This window comes from Balearica regulorum, chromosome 6 (assembly GCF_011004875.1).
Source record: "Balearica regulorum gibbericeps isolate bBalReg1 chromosome 6, bBalReg1.pri, whole genome shotgun sequence".
In the NCBI taxonomy this organism is placed as follows: domain Eukaryota; kingdom Metazoa; phylum Chordata; class Aves; order Gruiformes; family Gruidae; genus Balearica; species Balearica regulorum.
The window spans coordinates 4,373,527-4,401,391 of record NC_046189.1 but is presented as its reverse complement, the minus strand read 5'-3'; the positions used below and the strand labels follow the sequence as shown (position 1 = coordinate 4,401,391).

Here is a 27,865-nt window from a genome sequence, read left to right as displayed (position 1 = left end):
AAAATCTCATTAATTTCGATTGGCTGTATAGGTGCTTTTAATTACCATGCTTGAAATGAGATTTAATATGGCATGGCAATAAAATAAGTAACTATGACTACCTAACTAATCATTGAAATGGCATCACCCCTCACCCCCCTAATTTTTTCCAACTGGAGCTGAACATAGAAAGCACATGCTTTAAAAAAAAAAAAAAAATCAAGAAAGGAGGCAGAGCTTGTCCTGCTTTCATAGGATTGCTAGTAAGTGTGTGTTAGGTGTGGGGGTTTTTAAAAACACTTTTAAATAGCAAAAGAACTGGCAACATGTAATCTCACTTGTCGCTTTGGTTTGCTGTGTGTCTTTGGAAATGAGTACTAAGCTGGTGTGGAGCACTGCAGGTTCTCTGATGCTTTGTGCCCTGTATAGCCTTTAGCAATAAATATGTACCAGGCAATTGCAAAATGTTCCCATCAGGGCATGCTGGCTTGTTGTCCTTGCTGAGTTTTAACTCTGTGCAGATAGGAAAGCATACAGGGTAAGAGAAATCTACCTGCTGTCTGTATTTTCAATTATTGTGCAGTTGATGAAATGGCTAACTAGTGCATTTTTGGCTGCTATTGTACATTAGTGTAGAGATGGCAGCCTGTTAATATTCAGCGAAGTCTTATATAAGTGGAAGTGTTTCATATCTTCTGTTTTCAATGTGGTTTTACCGAAAGCCCTTTTGAATTTCAGTGAACATTCTGGAATGCGATTCTTGAAAGAGAAGTCTCTAAAAATTGAGCAAGTACAACTTTCCCATCACTGTTGATATCGATAATGGTATGATTAATTTAAATGCTAACATTCATGGTATAGGTGTGCTTCTCATAACTGTAACAGTCTGACCATGTTTCTTTGAACCTGTTAAGAAAAATCAAAACCTGGTGAGGTTAAATAAAGGCTGATTTATTGATGGACGTCATTACCTTACCTGCATTTAAGGGAATGAAAATTAACTTTGTGGAGAAAAAGAGTACACTAAGGATAACTAGTCAAGAAAATGTGTTAACTGATGTTTTATGTTGAAAAATTAGTAATAACACAGGTAAAATATGAGGGTTGGAATCTGTATCTGAGATGATGTTCAGAATGCAATCTGCAAAATACTGAAGTACCAAGCAGTATTTCTGCCATGGCGTCATTTATTCAGGACCTTTCTCGGTGTCTGGATATAAGCAACAAAAGTACTGCAGATGCCTAACCCAGTATTCATAGATAATTCCCTTTCTCTTCTGAACTAAAATTTCCAGAGATGGTGAAGCTTATGTCTATGAGGCTATGTGCTCATAATGAGAAAAAAAAAAATTAGATAATGAATGTTGCACAGATTTATTTTAATGTAGATAAACTTGGAGCATTGGATTAGAAATATGAGCTCCCATGAAAAACAAGGTGATGCTCTACCCTTCGTATCAACTTCTCTTTTGGGGAAAAAGAGCATCTAAATAAAACGTTCTCCTTTCTGACCAAAAGATAGCTTGTATACAGGACAGTCTTGGTGAAATTATGTCTCAGCTGGAAAGAAAGATGAGTTTACTTTATGTAGCAGTTGGAGGTTCTTAGAAATATCAGTCAGTCAGTTACCAGAGTGGTAAATTAAATCTTGAGAGCCAGAGTTCGCTCATCAGTACGCAATGATATGAAAGTGGCAAGGAGAGAGACAGACAACTGCATCAGGTCTGAATGTTTATGCTCTTGATGGAAAAGTACAAATCATTTCCTTCCCTTCTGCTGCTGTCATGGTCCATCACTTTAGTCCATTTTCACCTTGCGAAGGGATTCAGAATGGGCCTTCCTCCTTTGGCACCTAATTAATCTCTCACAAGCCTGTTCTTGCAGTCTGTCTGCCTGGGATGGTCCATATCTTATGTCAGTGACTCACAAACAAAATATTCTTTTTTCCTTTACTTTTTTTCCTTTTCCTGTGTTCTTTCACCCCAAGCCCCCTCAAGCGGGTTGAAAATATTCTCCCTCTGCCTTTGAAAAGGATGTATATACGTCCTGTTATCGTAGGAAAATATCCCCTTCTAGTGGAACACTGTCACACTGTGGTATGTAAAGTTGTCCATGTTTTCAAAATTAGTAAGTGCCTATAAAATTATACAGCCAGCTTTTGATTCTCAGAAACTGTTCAGCAACTCGAAGTCCTTACAGTGTAACAGGCAAGCAGAAAATCATCGGACACTTTTGAAAAAGGTGGCATACCTATACACAAAAAGAAGTATATGATCTAAAATGAAAAAAGCATATTCTCTGGTGCAAAACATTACCATGAGACTGTGAAACAAAAATTTATTTTATTGAAGTTATTTTATTGTTATATATCAAGTGATCATGAATATCAGATATCTTGTGCACCGAGCTCTAACAGCCACAATACTTTATGAATAGTTTAAAATGAGTCCTTGTGATAAAATAACCCATGTAGTCTATATAACAGATAATACTGAATAGTATAATGTATTACCTATAATACAAAAACATAGATTCTGTAAAATGATACCAGCGGAATCTAGTATTCCTTTGAAATATAGTTCCTGGATAATATTTCTGCTCAGAAACAACTTCTCTCCCTTCTGCTGTCCCTTCTGTGGAGACAGGCTTGGTATTCAGCGCAGCGTGTGCATTTCAGTCTGGGAAATGGAATGGCATTAAAATAGGTCTGAGAAGTCACTTTGTTAGATGAGTGATCAGGGGTAGTGTCCATCAAAACCCGTTCTCTCTGCTGACCTATATCTGATCTGCAGATACTGATCTTCTGTGCTGTTGATACAAACCTACAAAAGCTCCGAGAGTCTTCTGGTGACATACAGGCAGGAAGAAAAGGGAAAAGAAAAAAAAAAAAAAGAAAAGAAAAATTCACATCTTTAATTCCTTCTGTTGACAGCTTCCTTAATAAATATTGTAAAAAAATTTTCTGTTAAGAGCCACCCAGTAATCTAATTTGCAAGCCTCGATGATATATTCAGCAGCCAGCTCAGGGGAGGTGTGTTTCTACTGTCAGAATCACATGAGCAGGGAATAAAATTCTGAGCTCTCACTGAGAGCTGTAATAATTTATAATGAGTTGTTGGCTTTTATTTTTTTTATACTATTTTGGAGTCAGCTGAACAAAGAGGATAAAACTACTACTGACTTTACATTGATTAGGTTTTTCTATAGTATGCTCACCTACCTGTATGTTTTCACTGCAAATTCATGAAGTTTCATGTATATCTAAAGAAATCATAGACTGAAACACGTATCACCATGGGTGACTCTGTATACAGCCATAATGGGTGGTGAATTCAATTCAGTTGTCTCCAATCTTGATACCCTTGTGTAAGAGTTAAGTCTTTGCCTTTCTGTTCAGTTTGAATAATCCAAGATTGGTTTGTTACCTTCTGTGTGATCCTGGTGAGTCATCCTTGGGCTCTTCCTTCTCCTCTCCTGGACTCCAGTTTAAGGAACATCCTTCTTTGGTGTGCACGTAGAAAACAAAACTAGCCAAAAAGCTTTTACAAGGTCATAGCTATATAGCCTGAAGTGAGAGAACTGATTCTCAGCGGTGTCATAGTAGTTGTGTCTCTATTCCTTACAGTGGGAAAAGCTTCCGGTCTTGTGTTCCATCTGTATCGGGTTCATACACTGAACTGAGAAGGGTCAACAGTGTTGTCTTAGAAATTAAGTCATTAAAAGATGAGAAAGCAAAGCAAAAATATCAGAAAGCAAAATAAAACCCTCTAGGGTATTACTTCATAGCTGATCAGCTGGGAGAAGGCGGGATAGTTGGAAGTCTTTGCATTGAAAGAACTTCCAGAACCATGTCACAGAGTAATTCCACCTGCACTGTGGTCAGTTCATGGTAAAGACCTCAATGCTTGGGGTTCACCTTTGTTTCCTCACATCTGCTTTAAGAACTTACAGCTTACGATGGCTACTCGTGGGGCTCATCCATAGCAAGAGACCTCTTCTTCGGGGAAACGGCCTTTTGGGTGTCCACAGTGACAAGACTTTACCTGCAGTGAAGAACTCCCAGACATCACTTAGTTTCTACAAGTCTTTCTGCAGAGCTTAAGAAGAAAGGCTGCCAGCACTCTCTGGTTTTTCTTCAAGGTGCATGCTGGCATGGTGCTATAGATTTCTTAGTCCCTTTGTAAGCAAGAAGGAATAAGATATCTTTAAAAAGGAAATGGTGCTGTCCCCATCCTACCTTTTCATCCACGTTCCTTTTAAATTCTATATCAACCAAGGTTTTGAGGAAGCACCCAGGAAACAAAAAGTGGTGCTTTCATTGTTCCTCTTTGCAATTCCATCCTTTAAAACCTGCTTCTCCATATTTATTTTTTTTTTTACCTTTCCATTATAGCCTTCGTTACTGGGAAGCAATCACTAATGGGTTTGGGTTTTTTTATTTTCACTGTGGTGTAGTGCTTGGGTGATGAATAGCTGTCAACATTCATTTTTTTCCTAAAGAGTAGCTAGGAAAGATACATGAAATGTGTTACTAATTTACCTAAACTTGTCTCTTGTTCTTATTATCCTGAATGGCAAGTGCTGTATTTCAGGTGTTTTCTTTTGCAGGGAGAGATGCAGATACACGACGTGTGGCTGTAAAGATTCAGTCAATACCATTGAGTTTCTTCTATTCTCCAACACTGTTCTCACAGCTCTGCTGATAAGACTTTATCTCTCTGGGATGCCAGAACGGTAAGCAGTCTTTTTCTTGGTGTGTCTTGAATTCAAGCAAAGTGATAGCAAGTATGGTGTGAGAAAAATGAAAGCGAGTGTAAAATCAAAATAGAAAGTAAGGGTGATGTTGGCAATAGAATATTCGCTAACATGGCTATTATCTTCTGACCAAAAAGATTACCAAAAATATGACTGACTCCTCACAGTGCAACAAACGGACATGCACCCAGATCACTGAATAAATAGGTAAACTTAATTAGGTGGTGGTGGGTTTAGCAACTAATGGTCTGGGTCTGGAAGCCTGCATTGCTGTTCACTGTGCTTTATCAGCTCAATAGATAGAGCAGCTGAAGGTCAGCTTTGTTGGGCTGCTTTTGTAAGTGCTGGCGTGTGCTTTAAGTTATGTACAAAGGAAATGGGGGAAAATGCCACAGGAGAAACACAAGCTGCATGGAAGTCTAATATATTTATTCCTCCTCTAGAAGGGATCCCTCCCCAGCCCCCAGAACTCACTGCTGATTTTTCATGGAATATGTGTTATTTTCTCCATAATATATCACTGTAGGTAGTGTCAGAAACTCTGCGTCTTCTTTTACTCTTCTCCACCTTCATTCTTTGGTATAGGTAGAAATGGATTTAGTACATTAGAGAGTGTATTTGTCCCTGCTGCTTTGCAGACCAAATATGTAAATCCTGTTCAAGTAGAATACGAGAACAAGACAAGAGGAATTTTTTTTCTCTCTCATCAGAAAATTCAATAATTATTGCTGCTGTTGTGGTATTTGTCATAGAGCAGCTCTTGAAATTCTCAAGTCGCTACTTCAGTTGATATTACGGTCGCTTTGCGTTTCTCAAATGTTGTAAAGATACAAGATTCCAGCCCAGAATGGAGAAGGTTGTATTCATGGAAGGGATTTGAGAGGAAGGAGGCAAAGAGCTGTTGCTGTGTATTAATAGGTATTGTCATCAGAGGTATACAAACATAGGATAAGAAAAACTGACATGAAAATGACAGTGGAATATTTGAGATGCTCATTAGGCAATTTCTATTTATGTATCATAGAAACCAACTGAACAGAAAGTCATTTAATAATAATCCTGGGCATAAAGCACAAGTTAAAATGAAGCCAGTCAAGACTCATTATTCTTAAATGTGTGGGTTTGTAAGAATATTTGATATCCAAATATGAATAATTCAAAGAGAGGAAAAAAAATATTAAAAAAAAAACAAAAGTAGAAAACTCAGTGAAAAAATAGATTTCTGCTTTGTTTTCAATAAATCCTGCAAGGAACTTTGTCTTGCAAATGTCTCGGTAATCTTCCGTTCATAGCAAATTAACAGAATTATAAAAGAGTTTTTATTTGAACTTACGGAAAAAGCCTGCTCAATTTTTGTTCACCAGCACTGTTTTTCTGCTTTGGGTAATTTTGCTGAGATAGGAAAGACCTTTTGCGAAAAGAAAACATCATATATGGCATTTTGTTGTGCATTTATTCTGTTGAATTGTTTCCCTAGTCAGTGGGAAATCTTGCACATTTCAGATATGTGCCCACATTGAAGCATCACTTAAGTGGTGAAATCACTGTGAAGATGCTATCTCCCTCCAAATGCTGAATGATATTTAATGTTCCCTCCAGAAAGAAGATGAATGATTTTCTCCCATTAATTTGGAACAGAATATTTTCTCACCTCTGTGAGATTAATTAGCATTAAGGAGTACATTTAAGATAATTTTAATGAAACATAAAAATCATACTCCAGTTTGTTTTCTCATAAATTAGATTCATATTATTAATCACATCTTGCTCTTCAATCATTAACTTTAGTCAGCTCTTTATTATTAAAGATAATGGATGCAGAGAACTGTAAGTCAAAGCGGTACAAGTTGAATGGACAATGAGTTCTGGATTTGGGGCAGAATGGAACATAAATCTTTGTAATTACCAAGCTGAAACTATAATGCAGCCTTCAGACTTTTGAAACACATGACATTACTTTTTTTTTTTCCCCCCCGCCCCCCCCCCCCCCCCCCCCCCCCCCCCGATAACTTAGGGTCAGATCTAATGGTTCAGAAAAATCTACAGCGCATTGACTGTCATTTTAAAACTAAGATATATGTAGCCTACGGGGAAATGAGAACACAGAAACATGAATAGTATTTAGATGATTATGGCTCTTTCCAAACATTCTGGGAGAAAATGCAGAGTTGGTTTTGGATTTGGATGGGAACCATCTTCATACCGTGCCAGAATACCAGTAGATAAGATGTATGAGACTGAGGCTGTAATTCATTGGTAGGAATTTCTTGCCAGTAGAGCTGATGGCTCTTGTGCCAAGATAAGCTGCAGAATTTATTTCTCTTTATGCCACTTTCATAGAAAGACAAGCATATTCTGGCTTTTCACGAGAATATTTTCTCGCTGACACATCAGAGTGAGCATCTCTACTCATGAATTGCAAAGTGTGTCCAATGATAAATGTGAGAGGTGCAAAAGAACACGAGACCCCGAGAGTACAAGTTCACCTGCCTGGGTTAATTCTTCTCATGATAAGCGGTCTGCCGCTCATCTGCGTCTCCCGCGTTCTGATGAGTAATTTCTTGGGGCTAGTCAGATTTGTCTGGATAACATTTGAGCCAAGCTGAATCTTTGCTCTTTCTCAGACAGATAAAATGCTAAATATTTATACACTTAAATAATTAAATAGAGGGAAAAAAAGTACTCACATTTTTCATTCTGCATGTTTGAAACTTATTGATTTAGTAACTGTCTCATCTGCTTTCTGATTTTTGAAATGTCAGGTTCTATAACCGGATATTTTATTTTTTTTTCAAAAGTTGTGCAGTGAAGTGGTAGTCATTTAGAAGTCAGCATTCAGTAGTGATACCCTAAAGACTGTGTCCAACAAAGATTTGGAAAGACTTGTGTGTGTACTTAATTGGACAGTCCCATTCACATCAGTGATACTATTCTTGTGAATAAAGTTCAGCACATGTACAGCTCTGTAAAAAGTTAGATGCATGCAATGCTCTATTTTTCTATTTGATTTTGTGAAGTACTAAGCATTTGAGATACTGTTTGATAATTGTTTGATTCATCTTGGTCTCTACTGATCACTGATATTCAAGTGCTTGTAGTTTAATTTTTTAATTATCCAGGGTGTATTTCTGACTTTATGCAATGTTGCCTAGTGATTTAAGATGAGCCCTATTTTTCTGCATTCCTTTTGCAGAAGACTGCTGGCATATAACACAAACAAAAGGATCCTGTTTGCACCCCGCTATCAAACTAATATCCCTGACATCCAGATAGGAAGGCATCCGGCATGTCAACTTTTTACTATTTGGGTCAAAGAAGACTTAAATAGGGGTAAGACAGCACAGCAGAGCAGTGACCAGATGCAAGTTCTAGCTCTGTGCATCAAATTTTATCCTTGACAGTAATTTGTGAGCTGAACAGCACAATCAAAAGTTAGAAGCTTCGAGGTAGTGTGGTCTTTGATGAATAATGCAGGCACCAATCTCAGAGGAAAAAAGAAAAAAACAGAATGATACTGTCCAAAATCCTGCTTTAACAGCAGCAAATAGCTCCCAGTAATGATAATTCATTGTCATTGAGGCAGAACCTGACTGTGGCCATCATACTCCTCAGACTGATGTAAATTTTCCCCCCTGCTCCAAAGTGAGGGAGTGGGAATCCAGGCAGAGCCTCCTCTCAGGCTCATGCAGGGGTATCTCTTTGTGGATGTGAAGGAATTGGTTCTCTCTTAGCCCCTGGAAATGTTTCATGAGTGTGGTGCAGCACACTTCATGTAGTAGGGCAGGCTGGACTTTCAGGGACACATTACACTGAGAGAAAGACATTAGGAAGAACCATTAGGAAAAGACTGAGAGGCAGCTGGATGTTCCTTTAGGGCAGGTTTTTTTCCTTTAAATGTGGCATTGGATAAAAAAGGGTCTTATGTACCGCCCTTTTTAAAAGCATTGCCTCCTAATAAATTGAGCCTTCGGTACTCATGTTGTCTGCTTATTATTTTCTGCTACTGGCTTCTGAATGTTAGCCAGAGTTCAATGGAGTTTAAGTTTCCATGCAATTAGGTCTCTGGGCAACAGCAGGGAAACCCAAATGAGTCTCCCGCCTGGTAGGAGAAGTGGCAGGGGGTGCTCAGCCCTCCTGTCAGGCATCACCTTTCCTGTGGTCCACAGCAACCCCACCGCCCTTGTTCTAGAGTGGCTACAGGTGGTCAGGTAGGGACCCTGTCTGGGACTTTTCTTGGCTTTTCATGACCTACCCCATAGACTTTTAGATCCTGAAATGATCTGTCTGTGAGTTCAAAGAAATAACAGAGTAAATCCCCAAGAATTTGGGGTGGCATAATTTGCATTTTTGCAGTCTTGTAAAAGGCATCTGATTTAAGGCATACAGATAATTTAAGGACAGTAGCTATTTAAAAGGGCTTTTCACACTGTGTCCTACCGGAGAACAAATACTTATGTGCACCAGTTTTTGAGCTCTCTGCTAAGGTTGCCAGCTGTGGTGTGGCATTTTAATGATGAGGGCTTAGCTGCTTATGTGTTTCATGTGAATGTAGAATAATTACACTGATGCTGATCTAAGCTCCGGTCTTGCAATTTTTGCCTTCACAATACAGCCCATCTTCCCCCACCGTGTGATGTCTGTGGCATGGGACAACCCTGCTGGGTTCCTGTTGCAACTGGATTGTGTCTAGAAGCTATTAACTCTTACTTGATTAAATTCAGCACAAGTGTTCCAAACTAGTAATTTCCTTAGATAACCTTTTTTCTTTCTTCTAATGACATTCTCATTTAGACCACTTATTTTTCAGTGTTGATTTTGTCAGAACTTAATAATTTTCAAATTAATAATTCCCTAAAATAACCTGTTCTATTTTTGTTTCTTCCATTTAACTATAAATTATCTTCTAGTCTACTTGGTTTTCAACACTGATTTAGTCAGAACTTTTTCATCATTAGCTTTAAAGCATGTGGGGACACCCAGATCTTTGTAGGGATGCTGCCCATCTGTGGTGGGGGCTTTTATGCCTGTGTTCATTTGGAGTGGGCATTCATGAGGCAAATTCAGGAAAAATGTCAGAGTATTTAAGGATTGGGCATATGAGACAGGCACAGAGCAGCCAAAGGGAGTTATTTTGAAAGCCCATCTGGTCATCTTTACTCTTTTTTTGGCCTAGTCCGATTGATTTATCCCTCAGTAAACACCTTAGACACAAAATTATCAGTGGGAACATCCTCAGGGTATTGGATTTGTCAGTTTTATTTGAACCCTTTTGAACTCCTGAGGAATGAATTCAAGAGCTGAGTGGTTAGACAGGATGGGTCATTTAAAAAAAAAAAAATCTTTGACAGGCAGTTTATGGTTCAAGTCAATCCTCCTCAAAAGTAGGTCAAAGATTGAAGTTGTCAGCATTGGAGACAAAGAGTTCTTCCATGCAAACTTTGAATCTCTTAGTGTAATTGAATTACTTTGCTGTAAATAAGGGACATGCAAGGATAAGTCCAGTTCCTGGCATGAAGTGTAACAAATTTTGTGTTCCTGATTCTGTTCTCTGTGTTTGTAAATAATGGGTTCATATTTTAAAGCTCCCTGTCTTAATATGAAAAGGAATTTGAGTCACAGTAAAATATGAAATCAAGACCAAATAGCTATGAATACGGATTATGTTTTCTCCAAGAAGTAATATCAAGAAAGACAAAAATGAAACTTGAAGAGATTTATGTTAAATCTGTTTGGGATGCTTTCTTAGAGACTTGGTGCCAGTTTTTTCAAAACGAAAAATACGTCTGAGGAAAAATGTCTTGATTTCTTTCTAATCTTGAAAAATAATTGGGGAAAAGCTTGATGAGGCCACTGTAATTTTTAAAAATGCTGCAGTCTGACTTTCCCCTGACACAACTTCTGTGGAAGAAGGCAGGCTAAAATAAAATACTTCAAATAATGAGCATATAACTCTGCAGTTTGGATCAGTTGACCGAGATGCAAGCAAGAACATATCCTATGTTCTTGTTTTGCTGTGTGGTGTGGTTTGTGTTTTTTTTTTCTTCCTGAGAGGCAGGAAAACCATTGCCTTTCCAACTGTATTTGGCTGCTGTCCCGAGGCTAGCCCTCAGACTGGAATTATGACTCTGCCTTTTGTTTGGCCTGCCGTTACTGACTTGTCCCTGCTTTTTCTTGCCTTCCTGACTTTGCTCCCAAATCAAACCATTAAATCAAAAATTTAATAAACTGTGTAATCAGTTGATCTCATGGACTTTTGTTCCTCTGTTAAACTAGGTTTAAATTAGACTCTAAACATTTTAGATCAGACAATTTAGTTTGTTCTGCAAAGCTCCAGGTGAATTAGTGGCTCTTAAGAGGTTATAATTATTGTTTTATTAAGCTGTTCCTTTTCACTGACATGTCTGGGCCTGTCCACTAGACATCAGAGTCTTTTTGCCAGTGGGAAGGCAGCCCCTTTAACATGTTGTCTTCCTCTGCCTCGCCTCCATGACGTAGAAAAGCTATATTCTTTCTTCATTTCAAGGAGAAGTCTTTGAGAAGACACGAGAGTTCTGTATGTTAAAGCTTTAATATCTAGCTTGACTCCTAATTCCTGTGAAATGTATAAATGGCTTTATCTTGGCAGTGATGTAGTTATTAAAGTAACACCTTTGCATCATGGAGTTCACAGTCATTTAAGCTGCTACTAGAGAAGAGAGCAACAGGGTGCTTTGCAGCCTGATGCTTTCGTTCCTGTGCAGTCGTGGTTTCTCCAGGGGCTCTGCCTGTGTTTCTTCCTGTAGCTAGAAATGCCGTTGCACCCTTCAGGCAAAGCTTCTTGCAGTGCAGCCCAGCCTGGTTTTAACCTGCTGTGTGTCTTAGAGCGAGTCTTGGCTCCTTTCTCATGTCATTGCCTTTCCCACAGTCAGAGCGGTCCTCTGATCCTTCCCTAGCAAGCTATAGGTGTTCCTGTCTTTGAATTCCTGTTTGCTGCCAAGCTCACAAACCTCCCAGCACACCTGATTGCTTCCCTACTGCCCAGCAGGTCACTGCAGCCACCCTTCTGCAAGGTGGTGTGCCTTCCACCAAAGCTTCCGGTCTGGTTTAAGGCTCTCTTTCATCCATCTCCCGTGTTTCCCTCACATTCCCCAGGATGGTCCCCCCTAATCTAATGGTGGGTGGTGGGGAGGTGTTGGCCCTGTGTGTCTCAGCACACTAGTTTCTATTTACTCGTGCCTTACCAGCTAGGGGGTGGCTTCTGGGCAAGGCGTTTTGGAGTGATGTTGTCATGTGAAACACACGCCTACAATTACAAGTGAGGGACATCCATATTCCAGGCAGCAGGCGGTGCAGTTCACGGCTCCACTGAAAGCTCCCTGTGATGTATCACTGACGCCGATGTGTTGTAAACTTGCAAGGGCAGGCAGAGAGGCAGCAGAGGAATGGAGGAGGGTATTAATTCACTACTGATTGAATCAGATTTCATCAGTTGTAGAATTAGAGTGGATCAGTTTTCAGTTGCCGCTGGTTATCTTAGAATATTAGTAGTAATTAGAGACCTATAAATAGATAAATTTAAAATATTTGAAGTTCTAGCCAGGGGAAAAGTCTGGCTATAGATTTCAGTAAACACTTAGATAGCGTGGCTCCTGGCTGCCGTACAGGGAGTGGGTTCTGTTGGAGTGTGCAGTGTAATGGCATTTGGCTGTGTCACTGATTATTTAGAAATGAAGTGAGAGAAGCAGGCTGTATTCCTGTCTGGCCAGCAAATAGATTGACCTGAATCTGAACTTCTTACCAGCTGCCTGTGGATATCTATAATGTGTGTGCATGATATATTGCAGTAAGTATGAATTTAATTTTTATGTTACCAATGTCACTTTGAAAGAAAATGGGAGTAAAGTTCTTTCAAAGGCTTTGGGAAAGGCCTGACTGCATGATAACATTTGCATTGACTTCTAGGTCCTAAAACTCTAATTAAATTATTGATTATGAAGCTGGCTGCTTTCTTAATAGTTCCTAATGTAACAATTAAAGCAAAGAAAGTAATTAAAAATGAAAAGATCGGTCCACAAGTACAATCTTCAAAAGGTCATTTTCAACTTAATCGCTTTTTTGAAAGAGGCAAGAATAAAACAAATGAGTCATTAGTAAAAAAGCAATTTAGTGCGTGTATGTGTGTAATAATGTTGCTACCAGATTACCACTGGCCACACAATACCTAAATTAATTAAAAATAATAGCTAAATTTACTTAGTTGATATTAGATTAACACCTCTCTTCCCAGACCAGACCTCTGTTGCATGCGGTGCAGTAAAAGGTATGTAGCCACAGCATCCTTCTACTCCGGACAGCTTTCAGCCAAGGCAGAAAGAAGCCAGAAGCTTCAGCCAAAGAGAGCACAAAATTTCAGTGAAGCCATTATGTTATTATTTAACATCATAAACAATGTTTGTACTACACAGACAATTTATTAGCAACTTTTTTTGTAGGCATGAGAAGTCAGGGGAAATTCATAGAGGTCAGTCAAGTTGGCCTATGGATATTTATAGGTGTGAAAGGTAGCGGGGAGGAAAGCGCAAAGATGTTTGTCAGAATAATTTTCAAAAGACCGCTTAACACTGTCACCTTTGACAGAGCAGTAGCGAGAGGTGACGCCGGAGGATTTAAGAACTGATGAAAAGTTTGGAATCTACAAGCAAAAAATAGTCACTTGTAAGCAAGGTACGGAGCCGGGCACCGTTTCCCTTCCCCGGAATGGAGAACTACCGAGTTTCATACTGATTGTCTTTTCATACTGAAAAGCTGTGGGCTTTTCACAAAGTCCTGCTAATGTAATGTGGAGTAAAATCAGTCACAGCTTTTGCATCATCTCTGAAATTTAGTTATCCTGTCCTGACAAGCCAGGGAAGGAAACACTTTTGAGATGAAAGCTCTGTTACAAATACTTTACTCTGTGCCACAGATCTTTCAGGATAAATGTCTAGCTTACACATCACTGCAAAAGCAGCTAATTGCTGCAATAGTTCATAGGTATGAAGACAGCCTGTTCTGGAGCCTGTTATAGATGTAGTTCAGTATCACCATACTGCTTGCACGCGCAAGGTAATCGGAAACTAAGCCAAACTTTGAAGCATGGATGTGGAAATTTGCTAAGCAAACACCTGCCATGTTCAGCACCTCCTGTGCCTGTAGAACACATGTATTCCTGTGCAGGGGGAAATTCATTAAACCATGGGAGACAGACTTCAGCTAAGCATGTACGTCAAAGGAATAGATGTCAGGAGTATCTGGGAGTTGTCTAATATTGTGAGCTTTGTAGACGTTTGGGGAACTGAGCTCCCATGAATAGTTACTGTGCACACCAACTGTAAACACCTTCTCTAGATAGTAATTGTTGTGGTTGCTACGGTTAGGTTCTGCTTCAATGTATTTGCTCAGAACCAAATCCTATTGTTGATGAGGCAGTGTGCGTGTGGGGGAAATTAGTATGCCATTCAGGTTGTATGAGAAATAGATAAATCTGTTAGTCTGTTAAGTTAAAGGCATTGCATCTTAAATGATTTTTCCTTTCCACAATTCATTGAGGAATCTTCTTTCACATATTGAGGAAAGCAGATTATAGATGTGAACTTTTTATGAAAGGTCATCCTAGTGAATCAGCATGTCCACCTCTCCACCTGCACGCCTACAATGTTCTGCTGTGTTATGCTGAAGAAAAGGAGTGGGACGTTTGTTATCTTTCCTTTTATCTGGATTCCCCACAAGCCGGTTTTACGTGCTACTAAGTACAGAGCTGCTGTTCTGTCAGGTTGAAGTAAGGCATCTGGACACACTTGTCTACACAGAATATGCTATGATGGGTTTTTATTTTTCAAATGGAAAGATTACACTAGACTACTCCAAACATGAGCTGTGATGTATCACGCCATGTATTCCACTGTCCCTTCCCAGACATAGCTGTAAGAACTTACGTTTCAGAAGTCTGATGACATGATGACTGTGGCTACGCGTTCTCAAAAAGATCTATTGAAATGAAAAACAAAAAACCCAAACAAAAAGAAAAAACAACCCAAGCAAACAACCCCAAACTTTACAAATCAATTTCCTTTCTACTAACAATAATGTTGTGAAGTAATATATTTTCAATAAACAGTTTTCCAGTTTGGTAAATACTGAATCAAAACAGTGGTGAATCAATCTGTTGCTTTGTATAGATTACTCCCTTCTAACCACTACTGCTTGTGTATAGATTTCTTCCCATTCTGGTTCCCCACAGCCTCAGTGGGTTGCTGCTTTAGACTTCCAGTTCACACAAACTTGTCATAACAGCGAGAGAGATACTGTCTGGGAAACGGCTTGAACTGAAAAACAGGCAGGCCTATGGGATGACTTCAGCTGTGTGTTCAAAAAACTCTATTCTTCAGGGTTTGCAAGATAGTTGCTTAAAAAAATATTTTCTTGCTGCTTCAAGAAGGCTTAAGTAGTCAATTTTAGGTGTCATCTGCAAAATAGTTGAGGGTTCTAGTTTTGAAGGAAAAGCTGTAGACTGTCAAATTGGTTTTGAGTAGGATGCCTCATGCAGCGTCGATGGATAGTGAAAGTTTGCAGTGGTAATTCATACTTCAAACATTTCCCATATGATAGAATTTTTGTAGTACGTATTTAACGTACAGAGAACTGCCAGGCAGACACAGGTTTAAAACAGTTTTATGCTCCGATACCCCCAAGGCAACAGCACGGAGGGCCAGTGTTCACATTTTATGATCCAAGGCCAAAATCCAGCTCTTTGATTATAATTGAATTCAGCTTCTACACTTAGAAGCTTGATAAATAGTTGAGGACATTTTATGTTAAGAGGCAGTGTGGTTGGTCTAATATGAAAACTGCTAGGAAATTTGGGAGATGCTTTTTCTCTTTCTCACACAGCCAGCAATTTGCTGATGAGTAGCAAGCATATCACTTCACCTCTTTTCCGTCTCCCCTTTCACCTCTTCTTATAGATGTAGACTGCAGCATAGGGCATGACAAAAACACATTAAAAAGTAAGAGTCTTGCCATCTCAGTGTGTTGTAATAAATAACAATAATCTAAAGATGATTTGGCTGAAGTCCTAAAATATGAACGTGTTCAATTCTTTCTTTCTGGAACCTTTTTCTCCCCTTGTGTCTTTTGGGTTATTCTGTAAAAAGGATTAAATTGATGCAAATGATAGACCTGATTGCTGAAGTAGTGGAGGTGGAATGAAAAACTGTTGTCCTGAGAAGGAGCTTCAGGTGTTGTACACTACTGATGTGGACGTGGGGAGACATTAGCACGGGCTGTTGGAGAGGAGAAGCAATGAGGCAGCACCTAATTTGTGTTGTACAGTTCTATTTAAAATTGCTCCAGTAGACTGCCCTGATGGGATTTCATATTGTCTATAGAAATTGGAGTACATGTTCTTTTGTTGTCTTTCAGATGAGGTAATGTGATGGCATTGTAATTGTGAATTTGTCAAAACTAGTAGTGACTCGCTTTGTGGGGAACTGTCTATGCTGGGACCCTGAGAATCTCAAGTGTCCTGACTCTGCAGCAATGAATATAAGGCAGTGCTAAATTACATTTTGTAATTTATGTGAAGCAACTGAGAGAGATCTGTCTCCGTCACTGTGCTGGTCTGGACAGTATTCCAATCAGTGGTGTGAATTGCTGTGTCATTCTAGTTAACAGCCAGGTTTTCTTGCGTCATAACATTTGCTCAGGCTCTTGGTTCGAGGCAAGCTCCTCAGAGTGCTGTGGGGGATCTCTTACAGAATTCCCTCTGTGTGTTTTCTCCTCCTGTGTTTAACGGTATCTCCTTTGTTTTCTTAGAGCAATTAGGCATACCTCAAGGATGTACATTTATCACAGCACGCAATTCCTCATCCCTACCATAAATCCCAGTCTCACACACTATCCCATGCCAAATCCAATCACGAGTGCGCTAATCTCCTCAAAAATGCTGTGTTTGGATGCTTAGTGTCCCACTTTCCTGGCAGGCTGAGGTCTGTCAGCTTCTTTTCAGGAGTGCAAGCTCAGAGCCCCTCTTGATCGTGAGGTGATTTCAGAGCTAGGGCAGATAAGCTTCAGCAGCAGCATCGTTGTCTCCCAAGTTCAGATTTCTGGCACTAGTTTACTGCAGCACTACTACAATTAATTGTTTCAGGACCTAAAGTGTCCTGGCACCAACATAGGAGGAATGAAACGCTGCCAAAAAGGTACCACCAGTTGGTCCCCCGAGAACAGACTGTTCCTGTATCACTAGGAGTGGTTTTCAGGACAGAAAGGATTTACCGGTAAACACTGGGTTTATAGTTTGTTTAGCTTTTCATTTTCTCTAAAAATAAATATGTAATTATTGCATTCCTGCTTTTACTCTTTTGTGGCTGAAGCCCAGCTTCTCTGCCTCCAAGTGGGTTTCAGGCCAGTGTTTTGCAAATGATAGTATTTTACATGCCAATCCCTTACTCAGCTGATTGTTTCTTTCCCCTCTCTCTCTCTCTCCTCAAAAGTGTTTTATAGAGAAGCAATAATCTTTCAAAAAGAAGCTATTTATCACACGCAAATTGGAAACACTGGGACAAAACTGATAGGAAAGATGCAAAATTTAGCAATGTGACAAAGCCGTTGTACGTAATCTTCCCCTGTTGGTGACTAGAATAAATATCAATGGTCTAATTTTCCACTGTGAACAAACTGACAGGAAAGGAGGTACTCGGTGATGTATGCTGATATGACTGTGCCACACTCCTAATTTCATTTAAATTTCTCCTGTTTTATACTAGGATTGTGCAGAAGCAACAAAGAGTTGCTTTAGCTGGAAGCCACAGAAGAGCAGGAGTGGTCGGAGCTAGAGTAAGGCCAGCGGGACCCTCTGCACATTGCAATCCCACATCTACCCCAATCCTGCTGCCAAATCTGCCCCCCTTTCCAGCCCCATCCAGTAATGGCATGCAACTGGTTTGACTAGTTGAGATGGAACCCTAGAGGGTTGAGTCTGGGACTCGATGCTTTTTGGAAATGCAGGTAGCATGTCCGCCTGTCTCTGAGCCTGTGCCTCGACAAGTACGCAACCTCTTGACAAATGCCACTGTGTTAACTCTACTTGCCATTTATTTTGAAGTTTATAATTGTGACAATTGCAGACTTTTGTAATTTTTCTTTTGTTTTCTTTCTGTGTTTAGTGAACATTTGCATACAGGCACGCCGTTTATATTTTAACCATGATCCTAACCGTGTTGGTCCTGGCCATCGTGCTCTCTCCTTTAGTTAAGTAAGAAATGCAGACACCTGCCCTCACGGGCTCTGCAGCATTTGGGAGAGCTTGTGAACATGCCCGACAACCAACCAACCCCCAAACTGTCTCTGTGGCTCTCTTGCAGTGCCACCATCAGTCATAGAGAAGGGCTAGGGGATAACTTAGACCTTTTCACATAAGAAACTTAGGGCCTAAGTGTTTTTCAGTCCACAATTAAAGTGTTAATAGGCTTCAGTCATATTTGTAATGAGTATAATCTGAAATTCAAAAAAAAGTCAAGTTCATAGGAAATCCAAGGTGCTTGGGGGGAGAAAGAAAAAAAAACCCCACAGTTTTATCCTGGGAAAAACTGTGTAACATGTTTGAATAATTTTGGTTTAGGGGCGGGGGTTTTTGTGAATTTAGTTTCTTCTCAAATCTCAATTTTCCAAATCTGGAAAATTGATTTAGCAAGATCTGCTACGGATTTGCAGAGTATTCCCATTTTTGGTTCCCTTTTTAATCATGTTATTAAAAACTAGCCCTTTGTCAGTTCCTCTCTGAATAATGCAGAGCCTTGTGTCTCAAATTCCTCCCCCTGCCACCGACAGTGGCAGACATGACCCATGATGATGAAGTTCAGCTGGATTCAATTGAGCGCAGGCAGGGAGAGGGCTGACATTCCCTGGGGGTGGACACTGCCTTTCCAGGGCTGGCTGAGGACACCCCCCCCCCCCCCCCCCCCCGCAGCTGATCACCCCTAAGGGCACGCATGCACTCCTCTACACTACAGTCTTTCTGAGATCTGACATCAGGGCACATAACATCTTTGGAGCTTGAGGGCTTTATTTTAGAAGAATAATTGTCCTACTTTAAATAAAGCAGCTTTGCTGTGGCTAAGAGTAATTTTTTTTTTTCCTTCATGACATTCTCTTGTTATTACTTTTTTTTTTTGTAATCCAGAAACTACTCTTTTTCTGGAGGAAAAATGCACATATTGTTATCAAGATTTTATTTTTAATTTTGATCCTAGTGTTTCCAGTAGAGTGTGACTTGCTGTGAATGAGGGTTAAACAATTGTTGAAAACTGCAAGTTAAAAAGTGTGTGTCTACAAGTGTGGGGGAGTAAGTATGCACATATTTTTTTAGATATATTTTGCTCAGAAACATGAATTAGTAGTCAAGAGTAAATAGTTGTATTAAACCTAAAATGATAAAGACATTATTATTCAACACGGCATAAAAACTAAAGAAACAGTAAAGAGTGTCTGCTAGTGCAATGTTCAAAAATGGGCTGTCATCACAAAACCAACCAACCCATAACTGCCTGCTACTTGACTTAGATGTGCCACTTTTGGAAAGTTTGGTTATTAAACAAATTAATGAAGCAACTTATATTACTTAGTAGTCTCACTCAACATTAGCAAGTGGATTGCATTTCCTAATTAGCATGTAAGGAAATGGATAATAAAGCTTTCCCTAAAAATATGTATTGCCAATTTTCACACCTTTATTCCAATTTTTCTCATTTTTAACCTGCCAAAATGAAATAAATGTCTGTTGGGGGTATGAAAAAAGTAATTACTTTCCTTCTCCTTTAACTTCCTCTTAATTAACTTTTAATGTATGCTGTTACTCAGGGAGCATCCCTTAATACTAAATGTGTCTAAAACAGAAAAGACAGAGATTTAAATGATTTAGATAAACATCTGCCTAACATACAGGCATAAAAATTACAGATTCAGAAAAACAGTGGCTTACTGCCAGCATTTGCAGACAAAAAAAACCCACAAAAAATTGTTTTCCTTTTCTGTATTTTTTCTTCCCTTGTGTATATGAGCTTAGAGGAAATGATCAAGCCTTCAGGTGCAGGTAACATGGATTGCAAATAGTCTAATAATATAAGCTTTCTGAATATCACCAGATTGGTAGAGATTTTGAAGGAGATCATGTTCTTTCTGGTATAAATTCAATGTTTTGACTTGTTCTAGAACAGCCTTCCTTTTAAAGTACGAAGTGGAAAAAGAGTTGTGGTTTCTATCCATAGCTTCTGCCTACCTGACTATGTAATGCTAATCCATACTGTATTAAATAATTATGTTTAGAGAAATTGGTGGTTCTTTAGCAATTTAGAACAATCTTCTAAAGTAACGTGCAGTAAGAGTGTATTAAAATAATTGCCTGCTATTTATTTTAAGCAATATTCAACTGTCAGAAATGGCATAATAAAAAGAAATATTTGGTCAAAATCTCAAGATTTCCAATAGTTAAAGCAATAGACTAAACACAATTATTGTTGTATATAGTTTACCAAATAACAATAGATATTTAGGATGCGTTACAAACCTAAACACAAAATCTCTCTTCACATTGTTTAAAAATTGGGATGAAAGAGAATTTCATCATAAAATGCTGATTCACCCAACTATTTCTGTGGAAAGATCTTTATTGTACAAGCTTCTCTTAGGTGCTGGGCAGTGTCCTAGTAAAAATGTTCTCCATCCTCTGGAGGGGAGCGGGGGGATTTCAGTGTTGGCCCCCACAAAAGGGCTCCTGAGATGGACAGAGCACAGACCTTGGAGTCCGCAGGGCCTGCCATGGGCTGTGCAAAAGAGCTGCTGAAGGCCTGGGCAGCCCAAGTACGTCTGGCTAGAACTGACGCTGTCAAAAAATTCATCGTAAATAGAAACGTGCATCCCTGTATCTTGTATTATATGCATGAAACGAGTTGTGCAGGCCTCCCCTCCCCACCTTCTTGACCTCAGCAGACTACAGTGCAACTGGGATATACTAACTTCAGTAAAACACACATCTGCCAGCATCTCACTGTATTTCTCAAGGATTTGGATGAGGTGTGAAGAGACACGGTGTTGATTTTTTTAGCAAGACACGTCAGATCTGAGCTTCACTCTTTGCTGTTTTCATGGCACTCATACCCTGCTAGAAGTGGGGTACGCTCTGAAGTCTTTAGCCCACTGCTTTGTGCTCGTGTTATTAGGAAAGCACTACTCTCTGGCCGTAGTAATTTGTCTGATTGTAGAACGTGACTGACTTGAACCAAGTCATGGAGTCTGCCTTATAGCAGTAGTGTCGTAACTCAGAGGAGTTGCTTGCGATAGCTGGTGTACCTGAAAATTCGTGGTGAATGTTTCACTCATGGGAAATGCTGGTTCTGAGAGGTGTTATCCAAGTTTTCTAATTTTAGATCTCCAAATAAACAATAAAGTGATAGCCTTCCTGGGAGGAAGTGGTTTTGAATAATCAAACACATTTCTGAGATTTTTGCAAAAACCTTCCTACTTGGATTAGGATGAAAAGTCAATAGTTGGAAAACTTTCTGTGTGTCAATACCTGGATAAAAATCTCTGTTCTGAACAACCAAATTGTAGTGTTGTCAGAATTTTGAAATATTCTCCATTGACAATTTTGATGTATTTTTCAGTTTCTAAAAATACATTTAAATTTAAACTTGTTAACATTTTAGAGCAGAAGGATGTTTTGACTCAGTAAGCCTATGCTTTTTGAAAGGCGATTTTCACACCTCTGATATTTATTTTACCAAATGCACGTCAGGAGATTTATTTAAACTGACCTGTATTGTGATCAGGTTTATTGTTAAAAAAGTCTTTGTTTCCTCCCAACAAACATATTTCAATACCTACCTCACCTGTTCTGGCTGACAACACTTCTTTTAATATAGGACATGAATTAAAACATGCAAGAAAGCATAAAAGGGAGTAAAATCAGACCCACATGCTGGGTGGTCAGGATTGTTCTCATGTGAAAGCTCTGGAATAACAGTATATTCTGATTTCTTCTGATGTACAGGGAGCTTTCTCTGGATGTTTTATATTGCGGCTGAGGGGTTACAATCATCTCTTGCCAGACTCTCTGTTACCTTCTCTCCTTATTGCCTGGATCCTATTGTACTAAACCCGACATAGTGCTATGAGCAAAAGCAGTCAGAATGATATATGAGATGGCTTCAAGACAATAAAAATTAGGTAGACCTTGCTCCATTCTCTGTCAGCGTTACTGTCCCATTTTTTTGAGAAGAAGGATCTGGGTGTGAAAGAAAGGAAAGATGACAGTGTAGATTAGAAAGATCATGTTTTACTTCCATATCAGGTAACTATGGATGGTGTAGGTTAGCTGTGAGAAAGGTGATAGAAGGATAAAAATCAAGTATAAATGAGAAATATGTACTAAGAAAGATGGAAGTGAAAGCAGCGAAAGAAGAGAAAGCAGTAGTGTCAGGAGGAAAAGAGGGCATAAAAGAGCTTAAGGGAAGGGAACAGCAAACAAAAAATCAGGACGTATTATATATTTTTGGTATCTGTTTTCTACTCGGAAACGTCTACCGAATAAAAGGCTCTATAATAGTGATTGATTTGTAATCTCTGGTGTCATTGCCCTCGCTTCCCCCCAAAGCCATCTGGAGGCTGTCTGTAGACAGCCTATTGAAAAGTATGAATTGCAGCAAAGAAATTCTGCCTGGCAGAAAGAGGGATTGGTAATCAATTCCCTTCCTGCCAGGCAAGGCTGCTTTGCTCCCTTCGCATTTGCTGTCTGGTATCGGGTCTGCAAAATGCCGTCAGAGACGGTACCCGGGGAGGAGCACAATGATACCAGGGATTACAAATCAATCATGCCCATTGTTGTTGAATGCTGAAGTCAGACAACACATCTTTTGTTCGATAATTTAGTTGTTTTTAAGGATGAACAAAAAATTGGGTGGCTGTTCAAGATTCACGGCTGTCTCTGGGCCAGTGGTGCCCAGGGGGGTCGATGTCCAGCTGAAGGGTGCATCGGTGGTGGTGCAGCCTGGCTGCCCATGGCATGTGCTTGGGGCGAGCACTGGGACAGGTGCGTTCCTGTGCAACTGCAGAACTCCTCCTTTTCAAAGCCTGCGTCTTATATTTTCTCTCCTTTTTGCGTGTCCAAGGAGCTGGGCAGACAGCATTTGGAGGAGAAGCGTGTACTGTCTGCTCAGAAGTATGAACAGAAAAGGCTGGGCCTGGTTCTTAGTGAGGAAGGGCAGTACTGGAGGAGGTTTCACAGCTGTAGTGTCCTCAGACAACAGAGCAAGGTTGTGGGAGGAGGAGAAAACAGCTCTAAAGTGAAAACCCAGAGGAGAACATTTTTGGGGCAAAGTGCCAGAGCACTTGTAGCAAAGAGGCAGTGCTTTCCCGAGTGTGAGCTCTTCCCTCCTCTTGAGGCCGAGGTGCCAGGCAAGGGCGTGCAGCAGCCGAGGAGCAGGAGGTTAAGGTATCGTCTAAAAGCACTGTCCTCGCCCCTTGCCACGGCGCTCTGAGGTGGGATACGAGCATTTAGCAGATGCCTCGTAGCTGTGCTGTGCGTGTTGCCCCGGTCCAGGCAGAGAGGATGTGGGGAAGCGTGGCCACACATCACAGCAGCAGGCTGCAGGTGCCGGGGTGGGCATGTCCCACTGCCGTACAGCTCGGGCAAGGCCGTCTCAGCGCCCCTGCTAGGGATACAAAAGGAATAAATAAAAATGTAAAAGAGGAATTACTGAAACTGTCCCTTGATAACTAAATGGTTGATCATAAATTGGAGTGTCTATGCAAATGAAGTAAATAATTAAAAACTCCAGGAACAGCACTGACTAGGTGGTTGATGGCTGGCAATTATAAAAGCTGAATTTTTAATATGCATACATCTAAGGAACCAGTAAAAATTAGCTCCTCAACTAATGGACTTGCCTTTCTTCCAAGGCAGAATTTTAATGAGAGCATTATTTATAGCAGAGCCCAAGAACGAGCATTTTCTTGCTTAGTCTCATTTCTTCTTTGCTGACACTTTATTCGTTAACCTCTGAACTTCTTTAGAGAAGAATAATACTCTACACAGTAGAGGGCAAAGATCACCTTGACCCCCTGAAATTAGTCATGGGTCGTATATTGTTTAGAGAGTTACTTATTCCTAACAAGTAATGTTTATAAAACCCCATTGGTGATATGTTCTCATTTCATGCTGGTGTCTGAGTCATTTATTTGCAGTTCAGTTCACTGAAGAGAAAATGAACATAATGTGATATTTCATAATGCAGTGCTTCTTGTGCTATCTTGTCTTGTACAGTGGGTAGATATACATCCCAATGAGACCTGAGAGGCTGTTCCAGCCATATAGCCTTACCATGGATAAGAGGTGCTCTGCGTCTCTGCGTGTGGCTTGAAGACATGCAAGGGTATGAATTTATTTTTGAGCTCAGGCAGTAGCTCTGCCATGTCATTGCAGTGACCCCGCTGCACAGCGGCACGGCTTGCGCAAAGGGCAGAGCCCAGCCACGTCAGGGATCGCAAACCCAGGTCAGCCTGTGCTGCTGCGGAGCATCCACTGGCTGGAGGGGGGAGCCCAGGGCATCCTGCTTCCTGCTAATTCCCTGCAGGGAATCAGGGTGAGAAGGGCACAAGCCAAGCAGAGCTAGCTGCAAACAAAACCAAAGTGCTTTGGTTGAGATTTTAAAATTTTATTTGTAAATTTACAGAAATGGAATGCAAGTTATAGGTCACGTGCATTTAAAGTGCTTGATGTGTTTTCCTTTTGAGCCTCCTTTTGTTAAATGCATATTTTTTCTAATTTTAAAAAAAGTATCCTTACTTGTCTGTCTTTCAATAATCAGGAAAGATCTGGCTTAAATTGAAAAATTATAAACCGAATAAAATTAATGAAAGAGCTCTACGTCTCAGATCTAGGAATAACTATGTATACGGTGTATATTGACCCTAGTGATGGTGGAGAAAGGAAAGGAGAATGAGCAGAAAAGAAAATAGCCTTTTAAATTTGTTGGGACTTTATAATTAAATTGCACTGAAAGTTTTGTTGTTTTTTTTAAATAGAATTTCTCATTTAAAAAAATATAATGGTGTGTTCTGAAAAGACAAACTTTTAGATGTACGTATTTCTTTACTAATTGAAATCACGTGGTTGAAAATTTTGACCTGCAGAATGTATATAATAGGCTAAGGGTGATAGTGAGTGCTTGCTGTATCTCAGAAATGGAATGAAATTTTGTTTTGCCCTTCTCTGCTTAAACATAGTGTCAGGATTCCTTCCACAGCTTTCAGCTGTGTACGCCAGCATACTTCCTTTTCTCTGTGTTGTAAAATGGGCACTTTTTCCATTCTCATTGGAGAGTAAGACTTCACCAGAGGCTCAGTCTGTTCCAGGGTGTAAAATGCTGTGTAAGTAGTACTTTTTATTTATGGCAGTTCTTATAACAATGTTCTTGAAGCTTGGGTGTTCAAGTGATTGAACACTGGGAAGATCGCCACATAAGAAGTAGCATTTAATTTGGTAGGTGGAGCAGGATTGTTGATGTGCATGCCTAATGCAGATAATTTTTTTCTGAATTAATTTTTAATACTCTTTGGTTTTTCAACAGTAATATCTGCTTTCTGAGATACACCTATATGTCTTAGGAAGTTATCAGATCTGTGTCTGACTCAGGTACTCTTTCATCTTGCTGAGTGCACGTGACAATACTCAGAGATAGAAGGGAGTTTGGGAATATTTTTAACTTGCTATCACTAGAGCTGTAGGCCGGTGTGAGATGCTGAGGCCAAGACTTCAGCAAGATACAAAAGTGAATGGACATTTGTATGCATAACGAGACCATACAATGCGTCAAACATAAAACGTATTTCATATATTTTTAATATGAATAGCAAGTTTAGACTTGAGAACATGAAATAATATTCATGGACAGCGTAAGTACCTGTTCCATAAATAGAACCTTCCTCAGAAGTAGCTGCTTTTGTGTGCAACCAGATTGGAAAACTGAAGCAGGTGTATCAGGGCCCAGCAGTTTCCACTGTCTGGGAGGTGTCAGCTGGGGTAGAAAGTCCAGCCTCTTACCAAGTGTTAATAAGTGGCGTGGAGGTGACCTGGAAAATGACCGTGAGCCCTTGGCTGCGAATTAGTGGCTCAAGTATTGTCTCGGTCATTTCGCTTGCCTTGGCTGTCAGTTTACTGTCTGTTTGAAGTGAATCAGCACTGTTGACTTCCCCTTTTAGGAGAACATCCACTGGGCAAAACCAGGTAACGCAGCATTGCAGCGCCGCAGTAAATAAATGAATGAACTGAAGTTCTAAGTACTCCTCCCTTCTTTCCTTCCCTGTCTGAGACCTGATGGTGCAGCTCAGAGCTCAGTGGTCTCTGAACACAAAACTTTTCTGCTAAGCCTACTAGACATGCCCTAGTTTGTATTTATTTTCCAGTCTTTCTTCCCTGCTTTTGGTTTGCAGGTATTTCCCGAAAATGCGCTTGTTTCACTCATTATACGACGTTCCACTGAAATTCAAGTTTTCTATGGGCTCTGTGAAAATCCTGTCCATTTTATCTAAGGAAAGATAACTAAGAGTCAACATTTTTCATTGCAGTTAATAGCTTTAGAAAACTAAACTTTGTAGGTGCTCCCTTCCACATACGGTTCGTTCGAATTCTTGTGGTTTTCTCAGGTTCAGAGGTTCACCCAGAAATGATAGCAGCTCCCACAGTCATTATTAGTCTGTGCGTTTGCACACAGCTCTCAGTGGAAACAGACACTAAATCCAGCGTCAGCGCCTGCCAGCTGTCTCAGCAGCCCCTCCAACAGCTTTGTCTCTGTGGCTCGATTCTTCGTTGCCTGCAGGTTCACAAGTGTTAGGTGCTACTGCTATATAAGGGTTTGTCCCCAAGCCTTGATCAACTTCTGTGTGGGCTTGCTGTGTCGGCAGTAGCATGCACAGGGCTTATTGAACACGCCCCAATCTCTGAGACAGTCTCTAGAGAGCACCTTTTAAAAAGGAACTGGGAAGTGATTGCCTGACAGATCTCTGTCATACCATGGCTCTGCACTGTCCCCAAATGCGGTCTCTGTATGAAGTCCTTTCATCCATTAGTCAGTCAAGATGCTGGGTGAAAGCCACTCCGCTCCCATTTGAATTGGGGGGCTTTTCAAGTTGTCTGTTGTATTTTATTTCTACTCTGATTATTACATTTTTATCCATTCTGTCTTGAAAGACTCATTGGCTATTGTAACTGCACGTCCTTTTTTTTTGTTTGATTTTCTATGAGGACTTAATTTATTTAGAACTACTAAATATCTTGCAGCACAAGTAAAAATAGACAGCTTGTCTTTTCGCCAGCTGAGGGTTTGGCAGCTACAGGGTCCAAAGCGTCGGGAAAACGAGGAAAGAAAATATAATGGCAAAGAAAAATAAAGAAGTGACCTTCTATATTGTAGAATGCTGCAAACAGAAACATTTCATATTTCCCTCAGCATCAACGTATAAGCATTTGGCAACAAATCAATACCACCCAATGGTGAGTGGTTCTCTTTCTTCGTTTTAATCTGTGCAGCTCATCATGGCGGCAGAAGAGCAGCGGTGTCGAGAAAAGAGAACAATTTTTGCCAGGATTGTGTTATGGCTGCCCCCACCCTCTTTCCCAAAACAAATTCACAGAGGCTTCGAGGCTTTAATTTTACTTCTTCAAGAGTCAGAACACAGACGTGTTTTCTCCCCTCCTGCTTTGTATTCCTCTCCGGCTGCTCCTCCCATCACGTTGCTGAAGGCTGTGTTGTTCTCTTGTTTGCTTCACACTTTAATTTCCAGGGGCTTTGCCATAATGCTGTGGCTTCTCAGCATAGGAGGGTTGCCATTCCCAGGGCGAAGGAGGTAGGAAGAAAAAAAAAAGTCCCAATATCGGCTTCTGAGTGACAATGGTCTGTGTGAGAAACCCATCTATTCAATCACTGCATTGAACAAGGGCAGATTTTCATCAAAAGAAGCTCCCGGAGGGGCTGGTTACTTTGAAGGAAATACATTAATTAAAGCACTCTACAAAATAGTGGGTGAAGAAATGCATAACATTTCAGCTAGATTTTATGCT

The 27,865-nt window shown here is 40.1% G+C and overlaps 1 protein-coding gene across 1 annotated transcript in view; it reads left to right on the top strand.

Moving 5' to 3' along the window:
• The window catches only part of SPAG16 (sperm associated antigen 16), a 404,854-nt gene that overhangs the window by 243,305 nt on the left and 133,684 nt on the right, over positions 1 to 27,865 (top strand). The window contains 2 exon segments of the mRNA XM_075755745.1: positions 4,588 to 4,670; positions 4,673 to 4,713. Coding sequence (XP_075611860.1) covers positions 4,588 to 4,670; positions 4,673 to 4,713 — 124 coding nt within the window.